This window comes from Podarcis vaucheri (genome assembly GCF_965113315.1).
Source record: "Podarcis vaucheri genome assembly, chromosome: 2".
Taxonomy (NCBI): Eukaryota; Metazoa; Chordata; class Lepidosauria; order Squamata; family Lacertidae; genus Podarcis; species Podarcis vaucheri.
In genome coordinates this window covers 111,789,892-111,806,608 of record NC_138760.1, presented here as the reverse complement: position 1 = coordinate 111,806,608, position 16,717 = coordinate 111,789,892, and the positions used below count along the sequence as shown (strand labels likewise).

Sequence of the window (16,717 nt, the reverse complement as noted above, 5' to 3'; positions counted from 1 at the left end):
CATAACACCAGCTCTTACCATCAAAAAGTTCCTCCTGATCATAGAACTGTAGATTTGGAACCGCAAGTCATCTAGTTCAGGGGTCTGCAACCCGCGGCTCCGGAGCCGCATGTGGCTCTTTTACACCTTTGCCGCGGCTCCGGGGCGGATACTAGCGAGGGGAGGAGGCACATTGTGCGCCCCGACACTCCCCACTGTGGTGGGCACTGTACTGGCTGTGACGTCGCATGGGGGCGGTGCGTGTGTTAGTCACGCACCGTCCCAACGTCACCTTCCCGCCCGCTGTCAGATTGCGGCTCCGGAGATATATTTGTTTTAAATGTCGCAATGGTTTTGCGGCTCCCAGTTTTTTCCCCTCAGAAACGGGTCCAAGTGGCTCTTTTTGTCTTAAAGGTTGCAGACCCCTGATCTAGTTCAACCCCTCGCAGTGGTGTAGCGTGGGGGTGCAGGGGGGGCCGGCCGCACCGGGTGCAACATCTGGGGTTTAGGGTTAGGGGGCGCAAATCCACGGGTTAGGGGGCGCAAATTACTTGCCTTGCCCCGGGTGCTGACAACCCACGCTACGCCACTGACCCCTCGCAATACAGGAACCTTCTTGCCCAACGTGGGACTCGAACCCACAGCCCCGAGATGAAAAGTCTCGCGCTCTACAACTGAGCTGTCTGTTTAGTCGGGATCACAGTTTGTGCCATTTGCTCACACGACATGTTTTACAGTGGGTTTGGGGTCTCTCCAGAACAGATTTCTTGGGGACGCTTTGAGCCAAGCCCAAAGTGGAAATTTGGGGTAAGGTGGGGGAACTCTTTGGGGGTTCCTGAATAGTAGCAGGGATGGTGCCTCTAACTCCTGTATCTTGAATTTTATTTCCATGCTGCGTTTCCCATTATGACCTGCGTAGAAGGTAAGCTAAGTTCCGCCCCTTGAAGCGGCCACGCTGCCCTCTGCTGGTGGAGCCGGGTAGAGTGTGGTTGGGCTGGACCAAGCCAGGTTAGCAACATAGGAAATTGCCTTACAACAAGGCAGAGGGTTGCATACTCTCCAACATGCTGCAGAGGAAAATCGGGATGCGGGTCTTTTGGAGCCACGCTCCTGCGTCAGACACATGGCTCGCAAGAGAGCACAGGCCCACAATTTTTTTTGGGGGGTTGCGATTTTGTGGGAGCCAAAACAGGACGTTCCAGGATCCAGTCTGAAGCTGGGATGGCTTCTGTATTTCTGGGATGTCCTGTGATCGGCCCATTGAACACAGAGCATTGTTGACATGCTGCCTGGCAGCAGCTCTCTGGCATTCCCAGGTGGGAGTCTGTCCCAAGCTCTACCTGGAGACACCAGCAATTGCAAGTGGGACTTTTTGCATGCAGTGCTCTTGCTGCGGCCCTTGCCATGGGTTGGGAGGGGATCAGCGATGGGAGACAGCACCCGTCTCAGCCAGCTTTTGTGTACATAGACCACGCCTGGTGTAAAAACAGTCACCACCCTGGCTCCATGCCTGAGCACAGCGACTCCAGGGCATGGGCAAAAAATAGCAGAGCAGTAGACTGCCTTAAGGAACACAGGTGGTGCTGTGGGTTAAACCACAGAGCCTAGGACTTGCTGATCCGAAGGTCGGCAGTTCGAATCCCCGTGACGGGGTGAGTTCTCGTTGCTCAGTCCCTGCTCCTGCCAACCTAGCAGCTCGAAAGCACGTCAAAGTGCAAGTAGATAAATAGGTACCGCTCCAGCAGGAAGGTAAACGGTGTTTCCGTGCGCTGCTCTGGTTTGCCAGAAGCGGCTTAGTCATGCTGGCCACATGACCCGGAAGCTGTATGCCGGCTCCCTCGGCCAGTAAAGCGAGATGAGCGCTGCAACCCCAGAGTCGGTCACGACTGGACCTAATGGTCAGGGGTCCCTTTACCTTTAGACTGCCTTAAGCGCAGCTCTCGAGTTGCTGAGCCCAAAGAAACACACATAGGCAGCAGAATTCACCAGCAATAGTTTACTGAGGTTTAAAAGAGCAAAATGGTTGCAAAGTCCAAGTTCTGACAGGATCCCCAGTAAGGTTCAGAAATACTTCTTCAGCTCATGAGAGCTCATCCAGTTACAGAAACAAAAGAACAGACAGGATAGATAGACTGTACAGAAAAGAGATACAGACCTGCTCTGCAGGCAGAAGATACAGACTGACCTCAGAGCAGGAGCCTTGGGTCTCACAGACTCACCTGATAAACAACAGCTTCAGGCTTGTCTGTTTAGAAAGCATGAGGAAGTTTTGCACCTATAAAACTCACAATCCCTGACATATTCAGAGTTGGGCAAATGGCCATGTTGGGCAAATGGCCATGTTTAAGACCTTGTGGGGGGCCGGACTATATTTTGGAGGGGGGAAATGAACAAATTCCTATGCCCCACAAATAACGCAGAGATACATTTTAAGTAAAAGCACACATTCTATTGATGTAAAAACACCAGGCAGGCCCCACAAATAACCCAGAGATGCATTTTAAATAAAAGGACACATTCTACTCATGTAAAAAACACACTGATTCTTGGACTGTCCGCGGGCCAGATTGAGGAGGCGATTGGGCCGGATCTGACCCCCGGGACTTAGTTTGCCTACCCATGTTCAAGTCCTTGCAATGCAGCTGGGATGAGAGGGTGCTTGGTGCTGAGTGGGAAAGTACCCACTAGATCTCACAGTTGCCGCAGAAAGCTGGCGATGCAAGAGGGCAGAAATGGGCATTAAATTACCAAATTGTTGGCTCTGTAATGAGGGGTGTGTGTCTCCCTTCCCATCCTCTCCTAACCCCGCAAATCATCTGTGATCTCTCTCTCTCTGCCTGGTAGGGCTTCCTAGGACAGGCGTACATGGCCCTGGGTGAGGTCATCGGTTCCCAAAGGGGTCGCCTGGAGCGGCCCCTCACGTGAGTCATCATCATCGTTTATGCTTTTAATTATTTCATAAAACTCGTACACAGCTTGATTGGTTTTTTTGGTTTTTTAAAAAAGCACCTCAAAGCCATTTACAAAAAGATGAAAGGAGATAATCAGGGGGAATACAACGATACTTTAAAAAAATACAAAAAGTTAAAGTAGTAAAAGAGAATAAAAAATTACCTACCCACCTTGGAAGAATGGCAGATGCAACTAATAGACTATATGGAGATGGTGGAAATGACTGGCAGAATCCGAGACCAGGGAGAAGAGTTGGTGGAAGAAGACTGGGGGAAGTTTAAAACTTATTTGCAGAAATATTGTAAAATTTTTGAATGCTGATGACATTGAAATGAATTGAAGGGGTTCTAGCAACAAGGTAAAATGTAAGATGGGACCAATAATAGATAAATTAATAGGACATGAATTTGCTGAACCAATTTCTAAAAGGGATACAAAAATGGGAGACGCGAGGAAGTCAGGAAAATAAGTTAACTAAAGATGAGAAAATAAGAAAGAGGGAACTTTTTCATTTATATGTGTTTTTTCTTTTTCTATTTTTGTGTTTAATGTATGTACTTTTGTATTTTGTAATTTTGTATCTTTTTCGTTTTTTGTATTTTTCTAAATTTTTCTATTGATAAAACCTAATAAAATATTATATATATAAAAAATTTATTTGAATGCCACCTTTCCATGGTAAATTGTCCTCAAGATCACTCCCTCCCGGCTGGGCAATAATTATTTGGGAAATAATTCACAAAAGCAAGACTTCCCTCCAGAGTGAATGACAGTTTGTTCGCTTCTAGGATGAAGAACCAGAGGTGATTTGTTTTATTTAGTTCGTTTTGCCAATATGTCTTTAAAATGGGGGTGGAGAATTTGTGTTGGACTCCAGGTCCCACTAGCCCAGGCCAGCATGGCCGATGATGGTCAAGGATAATAGGAGCTGTAGTCCAGCATGGACAGTACCCCATTTCCTCTTTAAAACATGGAGCTTCCACAATCACGGTTGTCCTTGAACGTGCTCGGGGGGTTTTATGCCCATTTTAGCTCCGGTTTGTAAATGTTTGATACCCCCAAAGGTAATGAGAAAGAAAATATTAATAAAGGCCTTTCAGTGCTGTAGCTTTCGTTTGTTAAATTCTAAGTGCAGGGAGACTTTTCAGCATCCTTTGCCCCCCCGGAAAGGGCACGTCTGATTCGCGTGTTTTAATTTTTCTTAAAAGTGAAGTAATTGACGAATCAGTTCAAAGCATCCTCGTTAATTGATTTATTAAGACGTTTAATTGATTGGCAGCCTAGTGAAAAGCAGAATCTAGCTCCCTAGAGGGGCATGCCAGCCAAGTGGACAGAAAGGGATGCTTATTTCAACTCTCCAAACCTGGAGATATGTTCTGCTGACCAGCTGTAGGGTCTGAGTAGCCGGTTTGAAGATTTGAGTGAGAAGCGTTAAGGTTGGGGACGTTCCCAAAATGAAGCCCGTTGGCTTGAAACACCTTGCGCCGAATGCCTCCTGCTGTGACGCAAAGGCCCCGCCAGAACCGCCCGTCTCCCCCCTTGGGGGCTTTTTAGCTAGCAGCAAGGGCAAAATGGAGGCTATCAGGATCTGTCGCTCCTTCCATCACTAATTATTTTTGACAGGGCGTCCTTCTCACCACTGCCTGTCTCCCAAATACACAAAGTCAGAATGGATTGGCCGCTGCCACACCGATTAAAGTCAATTTGCCATGTTGCAAAGGGGGGAACAGGCTTGTCACTGCCACGCTACCCACCCTCTGCACTACTCCCATCTCCCTCTATGTCTCCTCCAAGCAAGGGGTCTTGATCCCGCTAATAAGGCTCATGTCAGGGATGGGGGAAGCTACGGCCCTCCAGATTTTTTGGGACTCCTACTCCCAGCAGGTCCAGCTAGATGGTCAGTGGTCAAGGAGGATGGAAGTCAGACTCAAACAACTAGGGATGTGGGGTGGTGGTAATATAAGTGACTTTCCGTATCATGCTTCCCAAATGGCAGATTTCAGGTAGGTCCTGGGGGGTTCTTTGTCAATCTAATCTCCCTGTACCGCTTTTGTTTTCTAGTTCAGGGGAACTTTGACTTGAATGTTCAGAGTCACCCATGGTGGGCTGCTTGTTGTTCTGAAGCAATGCATTCTGGGGAATTCTCTGGCACTGAGTGCGGAGGAGTTCTTTATCTTGTGTTTTGCCAGCCACACACACAGAAAGTCACTTTATGAGGATTAGTTACATCTTAGCACCTTGTTAAGAGCCTGTTATCCCTTTTAGTTAAGGTGATTACGGAGGGATTAAAATACGGGAATTAGCAGCAAGGTAAAAGGCTGGGCCAAAAAGAGCTCGCTTTCACTTTGTTGCTGCTTTTCAGGGGTATTTCAGGGATGAGGAACCTGGGGCCCTTTAGACAGGACCAGGCTCCAACTTCCATCAGCCCCAGCCAGCATAGCCATTGGTCAAGGACAATGGGAGTTGTAGTCCAATATCTGGGAGGGCTGCCAGTTCCCCATCCTTCTTGCAGCGCCAAAAAGAGGCAGCCAAATTCTTGGCTGACAAGGCCTTCACTTGGTGGTTCAGAATAATATTTGAACTTTCTCCCCTGAGTCCTGCCCAGTTACTCCAGTAACGTTACCACACAAGTGTCAGGAAAGCCAGCACGAATGAGGCCTTTCTGTGTGCAGCCATGGGATATAGAGTACCGTATTTTTTGCACCATAACACTCACTTTTTCCCTCCTAAAAAGTAAGGGGAAATGTCTGTGCGTGTTATAGAGGGAATGCCTATGGGTGGCATGCCTACGGATTTTCCTCCTCTAAAAACTACGTGCGTGTTATGGTCGGGTGCGTGTTATAGAGCAAAAAATATGGTACTTTCGAACTAAACCTGTGTGTCTCTCTTTCTTTCCTTTTAGGGGGGTTCCAGGCAAGAAGTGCGGCACAATTGTGCTGTTCGCTGAGGAACTCAGCAATTGTCGGGTGAGTTGCCTCCCAAGGTTGCCGGGAACCGTAGTTTCTGCCTCACGAAGCTACCCTTCCTAGCACCTGCAGCAAACTACAGTTCCCAGAATTCTTTGAGGGGAAAGTCACGTGCTTTAAATGTATGTTGAATGCAGTTTGAATGTATAGCATGCATCTGCACTCACTGAACGCAGCGGGGCTTTCTTCAGAAATGTATAGGATCGCACTATAAATCAATTGTGGCAGTGATGCATTTAGGTGGATTTTTGAATCCCTGTTACATTTCGGTCAGGGCGAGCCAATTCAGTGCCCTCCAGATGTTGTGGACTACAACTCCCATCATCCCTAATCACTGGCTATGTCGGCTGGCTCCAGCAATATCTGGAGAGCCACAGGTTCCCTGTCTCTGTTTAAAAGGATGCTTCCTTCACTGGGCATAGAGGACCAGTGAAGTGGCAGTTGAGGGGAGACCCTGAGCACAACCCAAAATAAACCCTCTGGGTGGATATAACCTTATTGTTATCCCCAACCGGCGATTTCGCCAACAACTGGTGACTGAGTGGTTCTCTGGGCTCAGGGCCACAGAGTGGGATGAAGTAAGGCAACAACATGTTGGGGCAACAACTGTCCAAAAAGGAAACTGGAGTCCAGGATTTTGCAGGCCTCTGATGACTGACCTGCCTCACATTAGTTGTATCCATCCACCATTTCCCACCCTCTTGCCCTTAGCCCATGGGTAGGAAATCCGGCCCAATCGCCTTCTAAATCCGGCCCACAGACTCCCACGTCCGGGAATCAGCGTGTTTTTACATGAGTAGAATATATCCTTTTATTTAAAATGCATCTCTGGGTTATTTGTGGGGCCTGCCTGGCGTTTTTACATGAGTAGACTGTGTTCTTTTATTTAAGAAACATCTCTGGGTTATTTGTGGGGCATAGGAATTCGTTCATATATTTTTTTCAAAATATAGTCCAGCCCCCCACAAGGTCGGAGGGACAGTGGACTGGCCCCCTGCTTAAAAAGTTTGCTGACCCCTGCCTTAGCCCCTTCTTATATGCTGACCGCCACTTCAGTATGCTTCAGGTACATCACCTGACGCCTCCTTGATTTCAGGCTATAAAGCTTTCTTTCTGCTTCCCCCCCCCCTGCCGTATCGGTTTCTTCTACCCACAAACTGTTCACTCTACAAGCACAGCACCCCTTGCACTAAGCTTGTGCTGTTGGCTCTGTCCTCACGCTACAGTAAGCCCACAACTTACACAGGGGTTACCTTCCAGGGATCACACCTAAAGCCGAAACAGGCAGCGACTGTTTTGCACACATCCAACTGATGCGCGACTACTGACACATGGGTCCTTTAGGACCCGGAGGAGGGCACAAAGGGGGCAGAACTGGGGGGGGGGGCTTATGCCCTTTTAAAATGGCACCTCCTATGCCCCTTTTGTGCCTGGCGTGCTCTGGTCCATGGGGTCACGAAGAGTTGGACACGACTAAACGACTAAACAACAACAATGGCCCTTTTAAAATCTGGGGGTTTTTTTGAGGAGGGGTTATTGCTTTTATTTTGACAATATATCTTGTGGTTTTATATTTTGATTTTGTTCTGTGAACCGACCGCCCTGAGACCTCTGGGTATAGGGCGGTATATAAATTCAATAAAAAATTATTATGTGCCTTGCGCCAACATGCACAGGGACCACGAACAAACGCGCGCCCCCTGCAGAGTGGTCACCACCCGTATGGTCAAAACACATTAGGTTCAATGGCTGGTGGGATTGCCAAAGTCAATTCCCTGGAAACCCCAGGAAACTTCCTCCTCCTTGGTCTCAGTGTTGCCCTTGTAAGGAAGAGGATGGCGGAGACAAAATGATAATTCATTAGCCCTGCCTACGATTGGCTGCAGCTGTGCCTCTCATGGGCTCTGGCGCCACCTGCTGTTGTCCTCCTGCCTTACGCTCTGCCAGTCCCATGAGCTATGCATATATTAGTCTTGACGATGTCCCCACCTCAATCTGATATAGCTTTTCCCTTCCAGGACATTATCACCATGCAGCTGTGTGCGAACAAGCTGGACAAGAAGGATTTCTTTGGCAAATCCGACCCCTTCCTTGTCTTCTACCGCAGCAACGAGGATGGCACGTACGCAAGAAATACCTGACACCCGCCTTAACTGTAATGTTTGTGGCAGAGCCATTCCTTGATCCAGAACACGAATTCCAGAACGCTCCGGGCTTGCAGTAGGCAGAGGGAGAGGGGAGTTCTGGAAGGAAGAAGGTCTAGCCTGCGTGTAGCTGTAAGCAAGGAAGGATCTCTAAAATATACCTCCTGCCTAATAAGAGTGGCCTGAGTCCAGGTTCTTATTTCCCAGGACTCTGAATACAACACATGTAGAATTGTAGCTCTGGAAGGAACCCCACAGGTCACCCAGTCCAACCTCCCTGCAATGCAGCAGTTTCTGTGCTTTACTCATATTCCATTTTACATTGTGGCTCCATGTGCACTACGTATTTAAAGCAGCATCGTACCACTTCAAACAGGGCTTCCCCTTGCCCCAATGAATCCTGGGAACTGTAGTTTGTTAAGGGTGCTGAGAGTTGTCAGGAGACCCCCCCCCCATGGTCCTCACAGAGCTACAGTTCCCTGAGTTGTTCAAGAGCCAATCCCTCTTCCCAGAGAGCTCTGAGAATTGTGGCTCTGTGAAGGGTAATGGAGGTCTCCTCACAACTCTCAGCACCCTTAGCAAACTACAGTTCCCAGGATTCTCTGGGGGAAGCCGGGCGCTTTAGGAGCAAGATATGGGCAGACGCTTACCATATCACACATGCTTTTTAATGCGTGTGTAGTAGAAAGGAAAATATTGAGATCTGCAGCTAAACACGATGTGCTGCGGTCTATGGTTTCTGCTTAAAGGTAAAGGGACCCCTGACCATTAGGTCCAGTTGTGGCCGACTCTGGGGTTGCGGCACTCATCTTGCTTTATTGGCCGAGGGAGCTTCCGGGTCATGTGGCCAGCATGTCTAAGCCGCTTCTGGCAAACCAGAGCAGCGCACGGAAACGCCGTTTACATTCCCGCTGGAGTGGTACCTATTTATCTACTTGCACTTTGACATGCTTTCGAACTGCTAGGTTGGCAGGAACTGGGACCGAGCAATGGGAGCTCACCCCGTTGCGAGGATTCAAACCGGCGACCTTCGGATCGGCAAGTCCTAGGCTCTGTGGTTTAACCCACAGCGCCACCCGCGTCCCTTATGGTTTCTGCTTAGATGTAGCTAGAAGTACAGGACCCTTGTGCTCATGAGATGAATCCCTAACGTATCGTACGGCCTGCCCAAGTCATAACCCTTAACCATCCATTACCCGCCATGCCTATATTGCCTTTTCGTTTCTGCCGCCATGCCCACAAACACACACAGCAGCGCTTCCTGTTCTCCTGTGCCCATTGCCATGACCCTTTTCCTGGTTCCAGGTTCACCATCTGCCACAAGACGGAGGTCGTGAAGAACAACCTGAATCCCGTGTGGCAGCCATTTTCCATCCCTGTGCGGGCCCTGTGCAATGGGGACTATGACAGGTCAGAGTTTATATACCGTTCTGATAATTGTAAGGTTCTCACACACACTGTGGGCCGCACTACAAAAAAAAACTTCCATCAAAATTGAGAAGTACAGCGGTACCTCAGTTTTCGAGCATCTCGGAAGCCAAACGTTTCGTTTTTTTCTAACACCGAAAACCCAGAAGTAATTGCTTCCGTTTTTGAACACTTTTCGGAAGTCGAATGACTTCCGCTGTATTTTTTTTTTTAAAATCAATTGACTTTGCTGACCAACATTTGCGCCTCAGCTGTCAAACGTTTTGGAAGTCAAACGGTCTTCCAGAACAGATTACCGTACAGTGGTACCTAGGGTTACATATGCTTCAGGTTACATATGCTTCAGGTTACAGACTCCGCTAACCCAGAAATAGTGCTTCAGGTTAAGAACTTTGCTTCAGGTTGAGAACAGAAATTGTGCTCCGGCGGCGCAGCGGCAGCAGGAGGTCCCATTAGCTAAAGTGGTTAAGAACAGTTTCAGGTTAAGAACAGACCTCCAGAATGAATTAAGTACTTAACCCGAGGTACCACTGTATGTTCAACAACCGAAGTACCACTGTATTCCCTGGAAACAATAAGGCACATTGTTTTAGCACATGGAACAATCCTGAAGCCATCTTGCCTGTCTTAGTGACCCCAAATATTTCCCCTGAGGTAGAAGGATGTGCCTTGAGGGGGGGGCGGGGAGGGGAACGCTTTTCCAACCTTTCTTTTCACTTACAAATCTTTCAAATCCTGTTGAAAGAGCATATTTTGTGTATGAATAGGAGGGGGGTGGGCAGATCTGTGACAATGGTTTCAGAAACTAGGGTATTTTTACCACTTCAAAGGAATGGCCCTGCAATCAGCAACCATTATCAGGTATCTTGACAAACAGGAGAAAAAGCCACACTTCAGAATCTCCACATAGGGATGGCAGAGACCCCGGCCTGTAATTCAAAAGAGAGATTCTGTCCACTACTGTAGACAGTACTAAGCTACATGCAGTATTGCTGGGTTAAGGCAGCGGTCTGTGTTCCTGTGTATGGCATCAGTGCTAGCTCCAAGGGTTGAGTATTTCTGACAAAGGCCCTCGCAGAGCACCCAAACAGATCAGGCATTGTGGGAAAGAGTTTCACACACACAAGCCCCGCAAGTCGGGGACCTTCTCAGAACCGTAATATTTCTTTCAGCCTTGGTTTGTCACTTGCATTCCAGGACGGTGAAGATTGACGTCTTTGACTGGGACCGGGATGGCAGGTGAGGAGGTGGTGGGGTCTGCATAGTCTCTAGAGCATTCTCTAGTTCTGTGGAAGAACCAATCTATGGGTTATTTTGAGGATCAGTCACTCAAGTCAGGATATAAATCACATACATGTGCGATCTTGTAGTGCAGTCCTGTGCACATTTACTTGGAAATATTTTCTTTCTTCTTCTTTGGCGATCACTCGTAGTCGAGTAAGACTATCTTAACAGTGAGCAACACGGTCTTAACAGTGAGTCTGTAAGTGACTGTGGAGGCCAATTCTGGATCCACACGTCCTTCCACAGTGGGGACACAGGTTTCCAGGCGGGAGTTGATCATGGTGAGGGTTTGCCAAGCATGCCTTCCCTCTTTCGTCCTGAGTTTGAGCATCTTCAAAGTCCATGACACGTTTGGTAAAGGCTGTTCTCCAATTGGAGCACTCGCAGACAAGTGTTTCCTAGTTGTCAGTGTTTATACTGTGTTTTTTTAGATTTGCCTTGAGTCTTTAAACTTCTTTTGTTGACCACCAGCATTACACTTTCCATTTTTAAGTTCGGAATAGAGTCGTTGTTTGGAAGACGGTAATCAGGCATCCAAACAACATGACCAGTCCAACAAAGTTGATGCTGAAGAATCATTTGCCTGGAAATATATCACGTTGAAGTTGCAGGGTTTTCTCCTGAGTTACGTGTGTATAGGACTGCAGCTATTTAGGCTTGAATTAGTCTCTGCCAACCCGGTGCCCTGCGGATGTTCGGGGCTATAATTCTCATCAGCCCCACATGCTGGCTGTGGGGTTAAGAGAGTCACAGTCCAGGTTGATGAACTCTGACTTTAATAATGAAAATAAAGAAGCAGCAGAAGAAAAATTCCAAACAACACCATTTTCAAAGTAATTGAGTTGTTCTGTCTTGAACTGAGGCTGGAAGTAGCAAGGAAGACTTGGCCAGGGCTAAGGGAGAATCATCCCAGGACATCTAATGTAGCAAATACAGTGGTGCCCCGCAAGACGAATGCCTCGCAAGACGAAAAACTCGCAAGACGAAAGGGTTTTGCGGTTTTTGAGCTGCTTCGCAAGACAAATTTCCCTATGGGCTTGCTTTGCAAGACGAAAACATCTTGCGTTTTTTGCAAGTTTGTTTCCTTTTTCTTAACACCGTTAATACAGTTGCGACTTGACTTCGAGGAGCAACTCATAGAACGCGGTGTGGTAGCCTTTTTTGAGGTTTTTGGTGATTTTTGAAGCTTTTCCAAAACTTTTCCGACACCGTGCTTCGCAAGACGAAAAAAATCGCTAGACGAAAAAACTCGCGGAACGAATTAATTTCACCTTGCGAGGCACCGCTGTACGACATTATTAGCAAATAGGCACATAGGCATAAAAGGTTTAAATAGGCACATAGGCATAAAAGTGAGGAAAGCACTGTGTGAATAGAATAAAGGAACAGCACTAGGGTCAGAAAAGCAGAGTTGCCCTGAAGCAACGGAGGGATCTGCCTCTGCGTTAGGGGTCCCTGAGAGCATCCTCTCTGCTCCTGTTTGCAGAAATATTTCCGCTCTTCCCATTCCCGGCTTCCAAGGCCCTTTCAAAAACATTCGACCCGAAAGTGCTTTCAGCGCTCCCGTTTTGTGCAGTTCTTTACAAAAAATATATATATCACAGCCTCTGTTTTCTTTCTGAATAGGGCCAAGATCCATGCATGAAAAAGGTGGCAGAGTGAACTGTACCACTTCCGGCTGCAGGTGGGAGATACCATTTCTAATGCTCCCCTGAAAGGAACCTGCAGTTTGTGGGGAGAGAGAGAAATAAAGGAGAGAGAGAGGTTTTACCTCAGCACACTCCCTGCTGTGATTAATTCCCTGCTTGCAGGTTTCTGTTTCTGAATGCAGGAGAGCACTCAGAAACAGTTATCTCCTTCCCCGCCTGCTTTCTGGACTGGTACATTTTACCATCTCAATCTGCTGCAGCCTGGAGGGCACGAAGTTGGCCAAGGTTGTTCTGGTGTATATGTAGATCTATGAAGCAGGAGTGCAGATCCTGTGGCCTGCTGCTGCTGCTGCTAGACTACCAGATCTCATCAACCCCAGCTAACATGGCCATTTTGTCTGGGCCTGAGATGGCAGCTGAAGTCTAGCAGCCTTTCACAGAATCATAGCGCTGGAAGGGGCCACACGGGTCATCTAGGCCAACCTCCTGCAATGCAGGAATCTTTTTGCCCAACACAGGGCTCGAACCCACGACCCTGAGATTCAAGGCTCATAGGTATACCACTCTTCTAGAAAAGCAAAGAGTCTCTGGTGAGAACTGGAATAGGTGAAGTAGCTGAGATTGTCTTGGGGAGTAGGAGCTCAATGCTTGGTGTTCTGGAATTATTATTATTATTATTATTATTATTATTATTATTATTATTACTGTTCAGGGAAGTTTTTAATGTATGACATTTTAGTATGTTTTTGGTCTCTGTGGAAGCCTCCCAGGGTGGCTGGGGAAACCCAGCCAGATAGGCGGGGTACAAATAATAAGGTAAAAGGTAAAGGTACCCCTGCCCGTACGGGCCAGTCTTGACAGACTCTAGGGTTGTGCGCTCATCTCACTCTAGAGGCCGGGAGCCAGCGCTGTCCGCAGACACTTCCGGGTCACGTGGCCAGCGTGACAAAGCTCCTCTGGCGAGCCAGCGCAGCACACACGGAAACGCCGTTTACCTTCCCGCTAGTAAGCGGTCCCTATTTATCTACTTGCACCCGGGGGTGCTTTCGAACTGCTAGGTTGGCAGGCGCTGGGACCGAGCAGCGGGAGCACACCCCACCGCGGGGATTCAAACCGCCGACCATGCGATCGGCAAGTCCTAGGTGCTGAGGTTTTACCCACAGCGCCACCCGCGTCCCTACAAATAATAAATTATTATTATTATTATTATTACTACTACTACTACCCATCCTTCAGCCTAATTTCCTAGGGCACGTTTCAGCATTGAAACTCAACATTGAAACACAATAAAAAGGTAAAGGGACCCCTGACCGTTAGGTCCAGTCGTGACCAACTCTGGGGTTGCGGTGCTCATCTTGCTTTATTGGCTGAGGGAGCTTCCGGGTCATGTGGCCAGCATGACTAAGCCGCTTCTGGCAAACCAGAGCAGCGCACTAAGGCAGAAAGAACCAGCAGCACAAATATAAGATGAGGGATGCCTGGCTTACTAGTAAGTAAAGGGACCCCTGACCATTAGGTCCAGTCATGGCCGACTCTGGGGTTGCGGCGCTCATCTCGCTTTATTGGCCGAGGGAGCAGGCATACAGCTTCCAGGTCAAGTGGCTAGCATAACTAAGCTGCTTCTGGCGAACCAGAGCAGCACACGGAAACGCCGTTTACCTTCCCACCGGAGCGGTACCTATTTATCTACTTGCACTTTGACGTGCTTTCCCTGGCAGGAGCAGGGACCGAGCAATGGGAGCTCACCCCGTCGCGGGGATTCGAACCACCGACCTTCTTATCGGCAAGTCCTAGGCTCTGTGGTTTAACCCACAGCGCCACCCGCGTCCTGAAACACAATATAGAAACAATTTAAAACAACTTTCAGTTGCAGTTTTTAGGTGGCTCCCCAAAATATGCACCTCATGGGTCAAAAGCCAGGGCAAAGAGATGCATATTCAGCAATCACAGGAGAAGCTGTATAATAAAGATGCCAGGATATAGCATCTGTGGGATGGAAGCTCCACCACTTAGGGGCTACTACAGAGAATGCCCTCTCCAAGATTGCCCCACCTCAAGCTTCTGAGAGCGGAGGAACTACCAATAGGACTCCCTCTGCCCATCTTGGTACCCAAGAGGATCTGTAGGAGAGGAGACAGACTTCCAGGTGTTCGGTGCCCAGGTCATTTAGGGCTTTGCACACTTAACTTGAGCACCTCAAATGGGGTGCTTGAATTGACAGCCAGCGCAGCTGTTTTAACACAGGGGTGCCTTCAAGCAGGTATGCTTAAATAGCTGAGCTCTGACATGAGTTTAAGACTGTGCCAGAACCAATTGGCTGAACTGTTTCTTCCTCTTTGGCCCAACAGCCATGATTTTATCGGGGAGTTTGCCACAAGCTACAGAGAGCTCTCTCGGGCCCAGAACCAGTTCACCGTCTATGAGGTAAGCTTCTTTCAACTTAGATACTTAACACTGAGCAACGCTAGTTTTTGTATGTGGGGTTGTTTTTTGCATGGCTAGAGTTGTAACTTGAATCAACAGATTGTGTTTCTAGAGTGGAATCCTCTGAATGTACCAGACTTGTAAGAGCTGTGAATGGCGTTGTTCTTGTTTTTTGTAAAAACTTCATGTTTCTAGTCCCCATTGGTATGGGGGGAAAGCTCAAAAGAATGAAGGCCATGGTCTGGATTTGGTTTCCACTGTGGACTTTTTCAGGCTGTGTACAGACTATACCTTTAAAACACACTCTTTCCCTCAAAGAATTCTGGGCCCTGTAGTTTGCAAAGGATTGCTGGGAATTGTAACTCTGTGAGGAATAAACTACAGGGCCCAGAATTCTTTGAGGGGGGAAACATACTCTGAATGTGTTTTAAAGGAACAGGTGGTGTGCAGCCTTAGCTGCCAGCTTTTGAACTGGCCCCTGTCAATGTCCCTTTAATGGTGATTTGATCCACAACAATTAATAGGTGATAAGCTTTGGCCAGGGGTCAGCAGACTTTTTCAGCAGGGGGCTGGTCCACTGTCCCTCAGATCTTGTGGGGGGGCTGGACTATATTTTGGAGGGAAAAAATGAACAAATTCCTATGCCCCACAAATAACCCAGAGATGCATTTTAAATAAAAGGACACATTCTACTCATGTAAAAACACGCTGATTCCCGGACCGTCTGCGGGCCAGATTTAGAAGGCGATTGGGCCGGATCCGGCCCCCGGGCCTTAGTTTGCCTACCCATGGCTTTGGCTCTTTCCATGCTGCAATAAGCTTCAGCACTTGATTTCTGCTGATCAGGCTGATCAGTTGAAGGCAGAAGAGGGGCCGCAGCTGAGAGTCAGAGGACATACCGTATTTTTCGCTCTATAGGACGCACTTTTTCCCCTCCCTCCAAAAATGAAGGGGAAATGTGTGTGCATCCTATGGAGCAAATGCAGGCTTTCACTGAAGCCTGGAGAATTTTTTTTTCTTTATTTCCCCCCCTAAAAACTAGGTGCGCCCTATGGAGCGAAAAATACGGTACTTTTCATGCATAAGGCGCCAGGTTTAATCCTTGGCAACTACATCAGGAAATAGGAAAGAACCCTGGAGAGCTGCTGCCATCCAAGTAGACAGTATTGGGCTAGGTAGACAAATAGTCTGACCTATTCTTAGGAGCAGACTGGACTGCATTTGGAAGCTGACTTGTATTGAGTCAGACCATTGCTCCATCAATCTAGCTCAATATTGTCTACACTGACTGGCAGCAACTCTCCAGGGTTAAAGGTACAGACACTCCTAGCCATGCCTGGAGATGCAGGGAATTGAACCCAGGACGTTCTGTGTGCAAAGCAGGTGCTTTACCCCTGAGCTCTTAGATGTTTCTTTTCTTTTCTGGCCAGTTGGCAACCCAGTCATTACTCCCCAGCCACTGCTTAATGGTTTCCAATATCTCAACTCCCATTATTCCTCCCCCGCCCTAACTGTTTGGTATTGAGAACAAACCATGTACATACCCACCCTAGATGATGCTGTCTCAATAAGTATTATTATCACTTTGGGTGATGTTGCACAGTTTGCGCCTGCAGTTTAATAAAATCCAGCATCTCTGATCTGGCAGAGGGAATAAATAATCATCCTGAATCTGCTCACAGCAAACTTCAGCGTGCGGCGTTATGAGAAATAGGGGGAGCATTAGGGGCTGGCGAGAGGTGGGATACCAAACAAGATTTCTTTGGGATGCCTTGGCAGGCAGACTCTGCTCGTGCTCAGAGTTGCTTCGGATAATATATTTAGCATGCAGCCACGTCGCACGGTATATGCTAAAAAAGTTACCATTGTGTTCAATAATATACAGTGGTAC

At 47.9% G+C, this 16,717-nt stretch overlaps 1 protein-coding gene across 6 annotated transcripts in view; it reads left to right on the top strand.

Annotated features, from left to right (window-relative positions):
• The window catches only part of CPNE9 (copine family member 9), a 62,165-nt gene that overhangs the window by 26,765 nt on the left and 18,683 nt on the right, over positions 1-16,717 (top strand). The window contains exons 6-11 of one of the 6 annotated variants that reach the window (XM_082210024.1): positions 2,824-2,900; positions 5,834-5,897; positions 7,916-8,019; positions 9,347-9,451; positions 10,667-10,708; positions 14,751-14,826. In XM_082210024.1, the coding sequence (XP_082066150.1) occupies positions 2,824-2,900; positions 5,834-5,897; positions 7,916-8,019; positions 9,347-9,451; positions 10,667-10,708; positions 14,751-14,826 (468 nt within the window). Of the gene's footprint in view, positions 1-2,823; positions 2,901-4,872; positions 5,202-5,833; positions 5,898-6,183; positions 6,275-6,321; positions 6,476-7,915; positions 8,020-9,346; positions 9,452-10,666; positions 10,709-12,179; positions 12,438-14,750; positions 14,827-16,717 lie in introns of those variants that run through there. The other 5 variants (XM_082210027.1, XM_082210025.1, XM_082210026.1 and 2 more) reach the window with 5 other exon arrangements.